Source organism: Mobula birostris, chromosome 5, assembly GCF_030028105.1.
Source record: "Mobula birostris isolate sMobBir1 chromosome 5, sMobBir1.hap1, whole genome shotgun sequence".
Classification (NCBI taxonomy): Eukaryota; Metazoa; Chordata; class Chondrichthyes; order Myliobatiformes; family Myliobatidae; genus Mobula; species Mobula birostris.
The window spans coordinates 43,439,083-43,455,342 of NC_092374.1; the positions used below are offsets into that span (position 1 = coordinate 43,439,083).

Genomic DNA, 16,260 nt, shown 5'->3' on the forward strand with positions numbered 1-16,260 from the left:
AAGATTATTCCAATTATGTGGAGTATGTAACCCACCCTTCTACTTCTTCATCCAGGTCATTTGTAAAAATCACAGGAGGGGTCCCAGAACAGATCCCTGTGGAACGCCACTGGTCACTGACCTCCACGTGGAATGCAAACCATCTACAACTACCCTTTGCCTTCTGTGGGCAAGCCAATTCTGGATCCACAAAGCAAGTTCTCTTTGGATCCCATGTTTCCTTACTTTCTGAATGAACATTGCATGGGAAGCCTTATCAAATGCCTTATTGAAATCCATACACACTACAGCCACTGCTCTACCTTCATCAGTGTGTTTTGTTACAACCTCAAAGAATTCAATCAGTCTTGTAAAGCATGACCTGGCCTTGACAAAGCCATGCTGACTATCCCTAACCAGATTATGTCTCTCCAAATGCTCATAAATCCTGCCTCTCAGAATCTTTTCCAATAACTTGTCTACCACTGAAGTAAAGCTCACTGGTCTATAATTTCCTGGGTTATCTCTACTCCCATTCTTGAACAAGGGAACAACATTTGCAATCCTCCAATCCTCCAGTATTCTCCCATCCCTATTGATGACGCAAGGTCATCGCAAGAGGCTCAGCAATCTCCTCCCTTGCTTCCCACAGCAGCCTAGGGTATAGCTCCTCTAGACCCGGTGACTTATCTAGCTTAATGCTTTTCAAAAGTTCCAGCACATCCTCTTTCTTTATGTCTGTATACTCAAGCATTTCAGTCCACCGTAAGTCATCTCCACAACTGCCAAGTTCCTTTTCCCTGGTGAATACCGAAGCAAAGTATTCATTAAGTACCTCCGCTACCTGTTCCGACTCCATGCTCGTTTCCACTATCACACCTGATTGGTCCTATTCTCACACGGTTCATCCTCTAGCTCTTCACATACTTGTAGAATGTCTTGGGGTCTTTAACTTCCCTAATATTGACTGGCACCTGATTAGTTCCAAGGGTTTAGATGGGGCAGAATTTGTTAAGTGTGTCCAGGATGGATTCCTGTCACAGTATGTGGACAGGCCGACCAGGGGGAATGCCATACTAGATCTAGTACCAGGTAATGAACCGGGTCAGGTCACAGATCTCTCAGTGGGTGAGCACCTGGGGGACAGTGACCACCGCTCCCTGGCCTTTATAATTATCATGGAAAAGGATAGAATCAAAGAGGACCAGAAAATTTTTACTTGGGGAAAGGCAAATTATGAGGCTATAAGGCTAGAACTTGCAGGTGTGAATTGGGATGATGTTTTTGCAGGGAAATGTACTATGGACATGTGGTCGATGTTTAGAGATCTCTTGCGGGATGTAAGGGATAAATTTGTCCCGGTGAGGAAGATAAAAAATGGTAGGGTGAAGGAACCATGGGTGACAAGTGAGGTGGAAAATCTAGTCAGGTGGAATAAGGCAGCATACATGAGGTTTAGGAAGCAAGGATCAGATGGGTCTATTGAGGAATATAGGGAAGCAAGAAAGGAGCTTAAGAAGGGGCTGAGAAGAGCAAGAAGGGGGCATGAGAAGGCCTTGGTGAGTAGGGTAAAGGAAAACCCCAAGGCATTCTTCTATTATGTGAAGAAGAAAAGGATGACAGGAGTGAAGGTAGGACCGATTAGAGATAAAGGTGGGAAGATGTGCCTGGCGGCTGTGGAAGTGAACGAGGTCCTCAATGAATACTTCTCTTCGGTATTCACCAATGAGAAGGAACTTGATGATGGTGAGGACAATATGAGTGAGGTTGATGTTCTGAAGCATGTTGATATTAAGGGAGAGGAGGTGTTGGAGTTGTTAAAATACATTAGGACAGGTAAGTCCTCGGGTCCTGACGGAATATTCCCCAGGCTGCTCCATGGGGCGAGGGAAGAGATTGCTGAGCCTCTGGCTAGGATCTTTATGTCCTCGTTGTCCACAGGAATGGTACCGGAGTATTGGAGGGAGGCGAATGTTGTTCCCTTGTTCAAAAAAGGTAGTAGGGATAGTCCGGGTAATTATAGACCAGTGAGCCTTACGTCTGTGGTGAGAAATCTGTTGGAAAAGATTCTTAGAGATAGGATCTATAGGCATTTAGAGAATCATGGTCTGATCAGGGACAGTCAGCATGGCTTTGTGAAGGGCAGATCATGTCTAACAAGCCTGGTAGAGTTCTTTGAGGAGGTGACCAGGCATATAGATGAGGGTAGTGCAGTGGATGTGATCTGTATGGATTTTTGTAAGGCATTTGACAAGGTTCCAGACGGTAGGCTTATTCAGAAAGTTAGAAGACATGGGATCCAGGGAAGTTTGGCCAGGTGGATTCAGAATTGGCTTGCCTGTAGAAGGCAGAGGGTGGTGGTGGAGGGAGTACATTCAGATTGGAGGATTGTGACTAGTGGTGTCCCACAAGGATCTGTTCTGGGACCTCTACTTTTCGTGATTTTTATTAACGACCTGGATGTTGGGGTAGAAGGGTGGTTTGGCAAATTTGCAGACGACACAAAGGTTGGTGGTGTTGTAGATAGTGTAGAGGATTGTCAAAGATTGCAGAGAGACGTTGATAGGATGCAGAAGTGGCAGATGGAGTTCAACCCGGAGAAGTGTGAGGTGGTACACTTTGGAAGGACAAACTCCAAGGCGGAGTACAAAATAAATGGCAAGATACTTGATAGTGTGGAGGAGCAGAGGGATCTCGGGGTACATGTCCACAGATCCCTGAAAGTTGCCTCACAGGTAGATAGGGTAGTTAAGAAAGCTTATGGGATGTGAGCTTTCATAAGTCGAGGGATAGGGTTTAAGAGTCACGATGTAATGATGCAGATCTATAAAACTCTGGTTAGGCCACACTTGGAGTACTGTGTCCAGCTCTGGTCACTTCACTATAGGAAGGATGTGGAAGCATTGGAAAGGGTACAGGGGAGATTTACCAGGGCACTGCTTGGTTTAGAAAGTATGCATTATGAACAGAGATTAAAGGAGCTAGGGCTTTACTCTTTGGAGAGAAGGAGGATGAGAGGAGACATGATAGAGGTGTACAAGATAATAAGAGGAATAGATAGAGTGGATAGCCAGCGCCTCTTCCCCAGGGCACCACTGCTCAATACAAGAGGACATGGCTTTAAGGTAAGGGGTGGGAAATTCAAGGGGGATATTAGAGGAAAGTTTTTTACTCAGAGAGTGGTTGGTGCATGGAATGCACTGCCTGAGTCAGTGGTGGAGGCAGATACACTAGTGAAGTTTAAGAGACTACTAGACAGGTATATGGAGGAATCTAAGGTGGGGGCTTATATGGGAGGCAGGGTTTGAGGGTCGGCACAACATTGTGGGCCAAAGGGCCTGTACTGTGCTGCACTATTCTATGTTCTATGTTTTCCTTAATCCTGCTCGCCAAGGTCTTCTCATGGCCCCTTCTAGCTCTCCTAATTTCATTCTTAATCTCCTTCCTGACAACTTGTAATTTTCTAGAGCTCTAACAGTACTTAGCTTCTTGAACCTTTCATAAGCATTTCTGTTTTCTTAACTAGATTTTCTACATCCTTTGTACACCATGGTTCTTTTACCCTACCATCCTTTTGCTGTCTGAATGGAACATACCAATGCAGAATACCATACAAATGTTCCCTGAACATCTGCCACGTTTCTGCCATCCATTTCCCTGAGAACATCTGCTCCCAATTCATGCTCCCAAGTTTCTGCCTGATAACATCATATTTCCGACTACCCCAATTAAATGTTTTCCCAAGTTGTCTGCTCTTATCCTTCTCCAGCACTATGGTAAAGAAGATAGAGTTATGATTACTACTTCCCAAGTGCTCTCCCACTGAGAGATCTGACACTTGACCAGGTTTATTTCCCAATATCAGATCAAGTACAGCCTCTTCTCTAGATTGTCTTATTTACATATCGCATCAGGAAACCTTCCCGAGCACACTAACAAATTCCACCCCCCATCCAAACCCCTTGCTCTAAGGAGATGCTAGTCAATATTAGGAAAGTTAAAATCTCCCATCACAACAACCCTATTATTATTGCACCATTCCAGAATCTGCCTCCTTATCTATTCCTCGATGTCCCTGTTACTATTGGGAGGGGTGGATGCAGAGGGGGGTCTATAAAATCACCCAGTAGAATTATTGCCTGCTTCTTTTTTCTGACTTTCACCCAGAATGATTCTGTAGACAATCTCTCCATGAGTTCCTCCTTTTCTGCAGCCGTGGCACTATGCATGAGTAGCAATGCCAAACTCCCACCTCTTTTACCTCCTGCACTGTCCTTTTTGAAACATCTAAAGCCCAGCACCCTCAGCACTCATTCCTTTCCCTGAGATATCCAAGTCTTTGTAATGGCTACAACATCATAGTTTCACATATTGATCCACACTCTAAGTTCATTTGCCTTGTTTATGATTCTGCTTGCATTAAAATAGACACATCTCAAACTATCAGGCTGAATGCATCTCTCTATCTTTCCTCACAAACTCTCTACAAGCTGTCTCTACTTGTGAGTCAGCCACCCCATCCTCTGCCTCTTCACTTCGGTTCCCACCCTGCTGCAAATCTAGTTTTAAACCTTCCCCGGGTTAGCAAACCCCGCATTAGCAAATCTCTCCGCCATGGTATTGTTCCCCAGCAGATTCAAGTGCAACCCATCCTACACCCATGTGTAGACTTGAGTCACCGTGGGCAAAGGGATTGGCATAAATGGATTCATATATTTATAAATAAGATCCTATATATAGACTGAGAAAGTTTCCAAGAGTAATGAAATAAATTGATTCCTTCTTGAGAAGGAAAGCTTTTAACCTGAATCTTATTAGATGGCTGCAGCTTTTTTGGTGTGATTTTGTTTTGTTTTACATTTAAATGTAAATTGAGATTAAGCTTTTTTTGTTTTAAAATTACAAGTAAACTAGGGTTGAAGGACACATCCAGCGATATTACTTCTCATTTATTTAAAGTTATTTTATACACTGCTCCAATGAATTTCTGGAATCAGGAATCCATAGAAGTTCTGTACAATTAGTTCTATTTGGTTGAAAGCTGACACTTTTCCTTTTCTTTTAGAAGAAAATCTTTCAATGCTGTCAAGGAATGAATGATTAAAAGTGAAAGCTATCCACCACCAACCCTCTCTCTGACCCCCAAACATCACCCCATCATGGTTCAGACTGTTGCTAATTTGTCCAGTTTGCAATCTCCTACTAGGCAGATATTTCATGAAGCACTAATGTAAGATGTTTTCCCAAATGGAGGACTATAACAATAATATAATCTCCAAATTATGGTGCCTTTATGTTGAGTACTGAAATAATACAAAGAAAAATATAAGAATGTGTACTTTCAAAATTTTGAAAAACATCATAAAAAAAGAATTAAATTAATTTTGAAAACTTGTTAACCTCAATGTACTCCATCTGTTGCTTCTTTACATTGAAAAAGATTGAGGATAAATGTCAAATTGATTTGGTGATTGCTTTGTTATTGTCACATGTACTGAGTTATAGTGAAAAGCTTTTGTTTGCATTCCATCCCAAAGGGTCATTCCGTATGAAGTATATCAAGGCAGAAAAAAAGAGGAAAATAATGTTGTGGAATCTGACTAAATTTTATTCACAATTTTATGTAAAATTCCACCCACCTGAATTGAATCTTTTAGCATTGTGAATGTAAATGTTATGTTTTTTTTAATGAAAATATTTGTCAGGTGACTTCAGTTGATTGTTAATTTGGGATGAACGTGTGACCCATTTCTGCTCTATTTCTGTCAGATAGATTAGATTTGAATCAAAGTTTCAGCAATGGTGTTGAAGTGTTCTGTAGGTTTCTGTAAAAGTGCCTCCTGTGTAATAGTGATTAATCACTTTTATGTATAAATCCATTGACCTGCTATTAAAATGTCCAGTTACTATGTAGCTTTGATACGTGTGATGTATTAAAAAGACAAATGAACATTTATGTTTCTACTCTTGGCACATGTTCCAGAAGGGATGTATCAAGGCAAGCTGGATGTGTCAATGTTGCAGAGATAACTCATTAATTTATTTCACCATGAGCATCTGCTATGATGTAAAGTGCATAAACATAGACTAGGAAATTGCCTTCAAAATGTTATAGTTTTAGAGAAAACGTGTCAGTTTTTCAAAGCAGCTATAATAAATGAAAAATATCACTATTTTCAAAATATCTATCAGTCTTTCATCCCAACGAAGGCACATTTTTAATTCATCCACCATGCTAAATATATATTTTGCAAGTACTGAAGAAGGTCACTTCCATGAATGCATTGCATGTAGATTTAGTCATTAACTGATGAGTCATTGCTCACAAAACTAAATTAACTTCTTGTTTTTAGGTCTGTGGAGCAGGGAATTATTTTACAAATGCTGCTATAATCCAGGTGCATAAAGCAGGTAAGTGCAGTTTCTACCAGCTCCCTGCCACTACACCACATTTAAGTACCTTGCAATAACTTCTTACTTCAATGGTTGGTAAGTTGATGGAGAAGATCCTGAGAGGCAGGATTTATGAACATTCAGAGAGGCATAATATAATTAGGAATAGTCAGCATGGCTTTTAAAAGGCAGGTCAAATTTTTTGAGGATGTGACTAAACCCATTGATGAAGGTAGAGCAGCAAATGTAATGTATATGGATTTCAGCAAGGCATTTGATAAGGTACCCCATGCAAGGCTTGTTGAAAAAGTAAGGAGGCATGGGATCCAAGGGGACATTGCTTTGTAGATCCGGAACTGGCTTGCCCACAGAAGTGGTTGTAGGTGAGTCATATTCTCCATGGAGGTCAGTCACCAGTGCTGTGCTTCAGGGTTCTGTTCTGGGACCCCTACTCTTCAAGATTTTTATAAATGATCTGGATGAGGAAGTGGAAAGATGTGTTAGTAAATTTGCTGATGACACATAGGTTGGAAGTGTTGCGGATAGTGTGGAGGGCTGTCAGAGGTTACAGCAGGATATTGATAGGATGCAAAACTGGGCTGAGAAGTGGTAGATGGAGTTCAGCCCAGATAAGTGTGAGGTGATTCATTCTGGTAGGTCAAATAGGATAGCAGAATATAGTATTAATGTTAAGACTCTTGGCAGTGTGGAGGATCAGAGGGATCTTGGGGTCCAAGTCCATAGGACACTCAAAGCTGCTACGCAGGTTGACTCTGTGGTTAAGAAAGCATATGGTGCATTGGCCTTCCTCAATCGTGGGATTGAGTTTAGGAGCTGAGATGGAATTTTGCAACTATGTAGGACCCTGGTCAGACCCCACTTGGAGTACTGTGTTCAGTTCTGGTCGCCTGACTACAGGAAAGATGTGAAAACCATAGAAAGGGTGCAGAGGAGATTTACAAGGATGTTGCCTGGATTGGAGAGCATGCCTGATGAGAATAGGTTGAGTGAACTCGGCCTTTTTTCCTTGGAGCAACTGAGGATAAGAGGTGACCTGATAGAGGTGTATAAGATAATGAGAGGCATTGATCGTGTGGATAGTCAGAGGCTTTTTCCCAGGGCTGAAATGGCTAGCATGAGTAGGCACAGTTTTAAACTGCTTAGAAGTAGGTACAGAGGAGATGTCAGGACTAAGTTTTTTTATGCAGTGAGTGGTAAGCGCATGGAATGGGCTGCCGGTGATGGTAGTGGAGGCGGATACGATAGGATCTGTTAAGAGACTCCTGGACAGGTACATGGAGCTCAAAAAAATAGAGGGCTATGGGTAACCCTAGGTAATTTCTAAGGAAAGGACATGTTCAGCACAGCCTTGTGGGCCAAAGGGCCTGTATTGTGCTGTAGGTTTTCTATGTTTCTAACTGTAGCAACCAGTTTTTTCCTTTTTTTCGTTGTAATTCTAAGCAACATCTGAGAGCCTGCTTGATATGAAATGAGAGATTTCCCAATGACTTTCAGTTTAAATATTAGTTATAGACAATTTTGCCTGAGTCAGATATTCAGGGTTGAATGCTGATTTCAAAGAGCTGTGAAAATAATCCATGCTGAAACATTAATGTAGTAACAATGAAATGCTGCATTATGATGTTTCAATGTGTCAAATATGATGTTAAACCATCAGCCATTTCCTTTGTACATAACAGGTACATTTGGCACAATTTAAAAGGAGAGGTTAAACCCTCTGGTTTCCAAGCAAGTGTCAATCTCTCAACCTATATGAGTAGTACAGATGCTCTGGTCGATACTGCATGTTCCTTGTGCAAACATAAATGTGTATTGTAATGGCATGACATATTGAAAATGAAGATACTTTTGCTATCAGGTGTATTTAAACGTTAAATGCAAGCGATCCGGTGACAAATTCAATGATACCTTGGTTTTGCTTTCTTGAGGTACCAAGAATCATATTGTCAGACCAACATACAATCCCTTCACATGGCTTTTCAAACTGGTCTCCTGCCCAAACTACACATATGAGGTAATGAATTCTTTTATCATTTTCATTGCATCAAATCTTTATCCTACTCTCATGAAGAAACCAAAGAATCATCAACATTTACTGTGCAGAATAAATTCTTTTGATCTGCATTGATAGAGAGGAAAGGTCAACCAGTGTAATCTCTCACTTTGTGGATCTTGCCTCATGTCCTGGTAGACGAGAAGGAATTTCTGTTACCAGGAGATGGTGAATCTGTGGAATTCAGTGCTACAGCCAACTGTAGAGGCCAGATCATTTGGTATATTTAAAGTGGAGGTTGATATGTTCCTGATTAGTAAGGGTGTCATAGGTTACGAGGAGAAGACAGAAGTGTGGGGTTGAGATCGATAACACATTAGCTCACAGTAATCAAATGGCAGAGCAGACTCAATAGGCTGAATGTTTTCTGTCTTCACCCTTTCAGAGCACTATCACTCAGCAGGTCAAATAGACCACTCCCCATAGCCATCTCCTGGGCATTGAGTTTTCTGATAACAAAAATCCTTCCTGTCCCTTTCACTTTGGCCTCTAATCCCTAATACATTTTACCATTTTAAAAAAATCCTCTAACCCCTCCAAATGAGTTAAGTCAAATCTTTATTCATTTCTAAAACTCTTTAGCCTTGAGATCATTTTAGGAGATCTCCTCTGAGGCCTGTCGAGTGTAATTGCATCATTTGTGTAGTTTGTGACCAATATTCTCGGATATTTCTAGCATAGCCTCTTGTTATTATGTTTTGCTTTTCTTAAGTACTTAACAGCCATAACCCTGTCTTGCAACTCTCAGTGATCTGTGGATATGCACACTGTTTCTGTAAATCTGTATCCTACAAATCATTGTGGTACAACATTTTATTTTTACCTCCCACATACCCCACAAATACACCAGTTCTTTTCCTCTACACCTGACTAATATTATTCCACCATACACTGCTTTCTTCTTTACATGCATAATTTGTAAACATCTTGATAATTTACACTTTATTTAACCCTCAATCATACTTAAGTATCTCAAAATACAAAGGAACTAATACTGAGCTCGTGCTACGTCCTGGATCTCTGGTGCAAAGGATGGCAAGAGTCTGCAGAGGATTGTTGACTCAGCCAGCTCCACCATGGACACAATCCTCTCTTCAATCAAGAACACTTCAAGAGATGGTGCCTGAAGCAGGCTGCATCCAACAATAAGGATCCTCACATGTCTTCTTCACATTACTGGATGCACACAGGAAGTACAGGAGCCTAATGACCAACACTCATTCATTTTGGAATAGCTTCTTCCATCCATCCTCAGATTTCTGAATGGTCCAAGAACATTACCTCATTATTCCTTTGTTTTGCACTACTTATTTTGTAGTTTATGGTAATTTTATATCTTTGCAGGGCACTGATGCTGCAAAACAAGAAATTTCACATAATAAGATAGTGATAATAATCATGATTCTGACTTTAGAAATGACATAATTAAATGTGTACAGCCAAAGCTCACCACTAGAGATAGTTAAGTATTTTGTATAAAAGAAGTCTTTCTACCAAGCTTAATCTGCTGAAGCATAAACATCAAAGAGAAGCAAAACAACTGAAAGTCCCTGCAGGAAAAAACATACCACCTCCTTTCTCACTGAAACCCCAATCCTGCATCCATCCATTACTGAATGTTGGATCACAGATCCGATCAGTTTAGGTCACACGTCACAGTCACTGGGCAAGTTCAGGAACCCTGTGGAATTGGCAAATGGCCAAGAACTGCTCCAGCAATATCAACAGTCACAAACACCTCAAAGGAAGCCATCCGTCAGTCACTTTCTGCATATATTTTGTGAGGTTAGATAGAAGGAGAAAGCTTAGCTTGCTGTTAATGGTTGGAAAGAAGTAGTTTCCCTTTATAACCAGTTATTTGACAATCTACTTGGGACTGCTAGCATTTTCATCCCTAGTGGTCCATGAAGTGCGAAGGTAACTCCAGAGTTAAGCACATTGGTCACAACACAAGGAAGCAGGGCCAGGTGTGGTAACTGGGCCTTTCGAGCTTGCCCCACCATTCAGCATGATCATGGTTCATCTACACCAAGCTTCCAGACCTTGTCTGCATCACATTCCCATAACTCTTTACCCCACCTTTCAAAAATGTACCTTCCTCCTCAATTAAATACATCCAATGATCCAGTCTCCTTATCCCTCTGAAGTAGAGAATTATCACAGTCAGAAAACTCATGTAGGCCAATCGAGAAAAGGGATGCAAATTTATTCCTCATGAGGACATCCATAAAGTAGATGAGTTTTAATGCCTGCAATACACACACAAAAATTGCTGGTGAATGCAGCAGGCCAGGCAGCATCTATAGGAAGAGGTACAGTCGACGTTTCGGGCCGAGACTCTTCGTTGGACCTGACGAAGGGTCTCGGCCCAAAACGTTGACTGTACCTCTTCCTATAGATGCTGCCTGGCCTGCTGCATTCACCAGAATTTTTGTGTGTGTTGCTTGAATTTCCAGCATCTGCAGATTTCCTTGTGTTTGGGTTTTAATGCCTATCTAATTAGTAGTTTCATGGTTATTATTATTACAGATGCTGGGTTAAAAAAAACAGATAATTTTCATTACTTGAATTTATACCATTGTATGCTTGTAGAACATGTAACATTGAACAGTACGGAACAGGAGCAGGCCGTTCAGTCCGCATTGTCTGTGCTGACCATTATACCAAATTACACTCCACTACACATGGAGTACATCCTACTATTCCTTGCCTGTCAACATACAGTATCTATCTATAGATCTGAACAATTTTTGATAATAACGCAATGCTATTTAATTGACATTATCTAACCTGTTGCAGATGGGAGTATGGATTAGCTTCACTGTTATGACCCAGACATTTCCAGGTACAGCACTGTTCAGTTCTGGTACTAATTCAAACACAGTTTTCCTGCACATGTGCTAATCACAATGTTCTTCTAATTTCTTCTTAGTTGCCGTCTTTGCTCTGATGATCTCTCTCCAGCTGATAATGTGGGCTCAAAGGAAACATTACAAATATCAAAAGGATATTAAAAATTATCCCAGTTACAGAACCGCTTTGATCCCATTTGTACTGTAAACTCCTGAATTCAGTGCAGCTCGACTTTTGTACATTGAGGTAAAGAGAGTGAAAGTTCAACTTCAAAGAAAATAAATGGAAGATGTGGAAAGATGGTGACCCACCTTTCACTGACTTGTACTGTTCCACAAGCTCAAGACCAAATGAGGTATCCCTGTTGTGAAAACAGAGATGGTCAGTACGTCTGTGGCAGCACGAAATATATAAACACAGAAAACTTTGTTGACATAAGGAGGCATAAATTGCTGAAGAGTCGATGAAAGTAAATTTACTCTGATTAAATTCTGAAGACAAATATGGCCAGAAATTGTCCACAGATGTCAGGACAGTTTGATTACTCTTGTTAATCATGATTGAAAGAGTTGCAATGAAACTACAGTACATCCTACCAACTAGAATCCTTGGCATGCTTTTATATGACTTGATTTACCCTGTTAATAGGCATTGATCTTGTGATACAGTATATCTAAGGAGGGTAATTTATGTCAAATTGACATTATTCCAAGTCCTGATTCTATCCCATCCTGACAAAGATGCAAAATCTCTCTGCACCTGGTAGTGATGAATTCCTGGATGCTCTCTAAAGTTTATTTCTCTCTCCCTGGGGAAAGAAAGAACTGAGAGAGAGAAAAAAATATATAGTAAAATACTCACAACACCTCTAGAAACAACTCCTAACCTTTAAAATTAGATTGGACAATTTAAATTATTAAATGTATCAGTTTTTGTAAGAATGAATTCAATAATAGAGTGATGCAAATAATCCAGGAACTGTTGGAGATTTTCTAGTCACAGGGTAACACTTTCTTGCCACTGCTTACTGGACAAATTACACATTCATAATGGAGATCATACAATATTTTAATTTTCAGTTGGTTTTGTGCCATTTACATTGTGCACCACTGCCAATTCACAGTCCCAACAAAATGAGCATGAGCACCAATCCAATTAAAGATATTGCTCTGAGATGCTCCATTTCAGCAAATTCTGGCTCAGTATCTTTCCTACTGGGGACCATTTCATTTCTATCTAATGGAACCTATAAATAGTGGGGACTGTGGAAATACTCCATAACTGGTAAAGCAGTTCTGGCTCACAGCTACCTAAGGTTTTGTTAAATGAAAATTCCTAGTCTTCCAGGATTGGATGTCGAATTAGCAATCAGATGATTCAGAAACAGTCGAGGTGAGTGAGCCAGAGAGTATTGTTGTCAGCTCACACATGGATATTGATGACACGTTTTTGGGTGATGGCAATGTACAGAAGCAAGAATGAAGGATTAAAGATAGGTCATTGGAAAATTCCCTAGAGTGTCAATGGTCTGATTCTCTGGCTATGACCGGATGGTTATGATTGGAATCTTGCATCTTTTCAGTGGAAGCGCAATTCGAAAAGGACTCGATATCCAACACTATCCAATGTACTGGTCAGTTGAGAATGATTATCTTTAATATACTCACATCGGATGCTGCTTGACATTTTGGCTCAGTCTGCATTAGACTGTGGCAGTTTGGAAACCTAATAAGAGGGTTTCAAATACGCTTGGTAGAGGGGATGAAGGGAATATCTGTGATAAAGTGAAATAATGTTATTTATTTGGTGAATCTGTCTGCAAAGCAATAGACACTATAGAATGGAGTGACACTATAATCCACTAGACCAAATCAATGTAGTCCAACCCTCTCACAGCAATGGGGGTGGTAACTTACATTAAAGAACAGAAGAAAGGACCTCTGTTGCTGACATGATAATTACAAACCAGCCTACATTGAGACTTATTCTTCTTAGCTGCTTGCACAGAAAGTTGTCATTACCAAGCTAGTTTCTACCAATGTTATTTGCCCTGTATATGCTCTACAACTAATCTTGAACCTAGCTAAGCAACACACATCGAAGTTGCTGGTGAACGCAGCAGGCCAGGCAGCATCTGTAGGAAGAGGTGCAGTCGACGTTTCAGGCTGAGACCCTTTGTCAGGACTTATTAAGTCAGTACGCCAGACTACAACAGCACCCCCCTTATCGGTGGGTTTAATAATGTTAGGATTAGTGCAGAGGGAGTGGAGAGCAGAGCGTTCGGAAGGAGTGAGGTTGGACTGGGGACAAGGTGCGGTGAAGTCGAGACGGTTGATGTCCCGTCGGCAATTAGCGATAAAGAGATCCAGAGCAGGCAGAAGACCAGAGCGGGGTGTCCATGAAGAAGAGGAGGGTTGAAGACGGGAGAAGGGGTCATCGGTGGGGGTGGAAGAGTCCTTGCCGAAGAAGTAGGCTTGGAGACGGCGGAAGAAAAGTTCCGCATCGTGGAGAACACGGAACTCGCTGAGGTGTGGGCGAAGGGGGACAAAGGTGAGGCCCTTACTGAGGACCGAGCGTTCCTGACGAAGGGTCTCGGCCTGAAACGTCGACTGCACCTCTTCCTACAGATGCTGCCTGGCCTGCTGCGTTCACCAGCAACTTTGATGTGTGTTGCTTGAATTTCCAGCATCTGCAGAATTCCTGTTGTTTGCGTTTGAACCTAGCTAAACTATTTTAGTACGGTTACCGACAACGTGACTTAACATCCAGAACGTCTATTCCAGAAAGGCAGCCTGATTCACAGTAGAGCTATTACAATCCTATCAGAAGGATAGAAAGACCCATCATCTGTGCTATTTAGTGGCATTCAGTCAAAGTTGACTGCTCAGTGGGTTCATTACAACCAAAGGGCAGAATATATGCATTCTGAAAGTCAGAGAAAGTGCAGAGGAAATTTACAAGGACGTTGCCTGAGTTGGACACCGTACCTTATGAGAATATGTTCCGTGAACTTGGCCTTTTTTCCTTGGAGTGATGGAGGATGAGAGGTGACCTGATAGAGGTGTATTAGTTGATGAGGGTCATTGATCGTGTGGATAGTCAGAGGGTTTTTCCCAGGGCTGAAATGGCTAACACGAGGGGGCATAGTTTTAAGGTGCTTGGAAATAGATACCAAGGGGATGTCAGGGGTAAGTTTTTCATACAGAGTGTAGTGGGTGCGTGGAATGCACTGCCAGTGAAGGTGGTGGAAGTAGACACATTAGGGTCTTTTAAGAGCCTCTTCGATAGGTACATGGAGCTTAGAAAAATAGAGGGCTACCCACTAGGGAAATTCTAGGCAGTCCCTAGAGCAGCTTACATGCTCAGCACAACATTGTGGGTCAAAGGACCTGTAATGTGCTGTAAGTTTCTATGTTCAATGCTATCCTAAATATTTCATTAGATCAGCAAATCCCATCTGAAAACTAACTTCCACAGTATTTTACAACCAACCTTTGTACCACCTCTCTCTGATCTTCTACAAAGACGGTGCTGGTAACACACAGCGATGCTCTGCAGCAGCAAACAAAACTACTAACACGTCTACTAAATATACCTTTTCGGGCTTACGATCATTACGCTCCGCAGCCTGTAACTTCGCAATGGGAGGCGTGCTTTTGTACCATCAGTGTGATTGGCATTTTTGAGGCACCGTGAAATATTTTGTGAACTGGACTGTCAGGAATGCTGGTACAGCTGCAGCAGCAAACTTGGGGCCTGACTGCATCTCTGGGCTGGAGTAAAGCAGCATGACTCAGGCATGAGAGCTGATAATGGACTGAAGGTTGGCTAATTTAAGCGCCGAGCCAGATTAAAAAGACTAAGGGTGGAGGATGAACTGGTGTTGAGCTCACTACTTTGAGAGGCTTGACTCACCTAAGCTCTAAACCTGGCTCCAGAGCTGTGACCTCCAGCCATGGCGCTCCTGGACCAGCTGCTGTGCTGATCTGGCTACATGCTGTAGACTTACTTTTAGAGACTCTGCAGTTCATTTTCTGTGGATTGTTTGTTTGCTAATTTTTATTATTTGCATGATTTGTTCTTTCTTTTCACACATTGGATGTATAACTGTCGTTGTGGTGTGGGGTTTGTCATGAATCCTATTGTGTTTGTTTTGTAGCTGCCTGCAAAGTGACAAATCTCCTGATTATATATGGTATACATACTTTGATAATAATAATTGTGCTTTGATTGTCAAGCTTCAGCCAGGACTACCACCTCATCCCCTAACCTCCTGAAATCACAATCATTTAGCCACTGAGATTTTAGCTAGCCTGGACTACTTGTGAATTCCACCCCACCCCCCCGCCCCGCCAAAATCACTTTCCTCTGCTGCTTTGCAAACACTCTTAAAACTTTTTTTGGATCGTGCTTTTGTCATCTTCCACTCCATTAGCCCATGGGAATGCCTTTGCGAATTCAGGTAAGTTGAAGTTTGGAACAGAGACTCTGAAACTTGGATAAATTTCATAAATTTTCAAGAGATAGTGGGTCAAACCCAAAAACTCCTCGGCAATGTGACAGTCTTGCTTAATACTTCGACTCTAAACATAGACACATTACTGCCTGTAGTATCAGCTATGATAAAGTTAGGAGCACAATGGCCTCTAGAGTCAGAGCGTTTGGGGTTGAAGTTCCACATCAGAAATATGAAGTTAGAATTCTAGGCTGACAGCCATGTAAATTATTGACACAGATCTGCATTGTTGGAGTGTCAGCTTTTGGGTGAAGCATCACATTGAGACCTTGTCTGTTTTCTAAGGTAGACATAAAAGATTGCACATCATTATTTCAAAGAAGATTACTGTCTGAGTGATATTTCTCTCTAGGTCCTCATGACAAAAACTTCAAAGGTGACGGGCAAGTACTGCTGTGGCTTTGTGACAGTATAAGTTGATACTGATCATTATTGCAGCAACTTG

General features: G+C 41.5%; 1 protein-coding gene across 4 annotated transcripts in view; it reads left to right on the plus strand.

Annotated features, from left to right (window-relative positions):
• LOC140197675 (trans-2,3-enoyl-CoA reductase-like) overlaps positions 1–16,260 on the plus strand; it is a 215,712-nt gene that overhangs the window by 184,990 nt on the left and 14,462 nt on the right. The window contains exons 9-12 of one of the 4 annotated variants that reach the window (XM_072257975.1): positions 6,333–6,390; positions 8,322–8,407; positions 11,246–11,291; positions 11,379–13,165. In XM_072257975.1, coding sequence (XP_072114076.1) covers positions 6,333–6,390; positions 8,322–8,407; positions 11,246–11,291; positions 11,379–11,506 — 318 coding nt within the window. In that variant the 3' untranslated portion in view covers positions 11,507–13,165. Of the gene's footprint in view, positions 1–6,332; positions 6,391–8,321; positions 8,408–11,245; positions 11,292–11,378; positions 13,166–16,260 lie in introns of those variants that run through there. The other 3 variants (XM_072257974.1, XM_072257977.1, XM_072257976.1) reach the window with 3 other exon arrangements.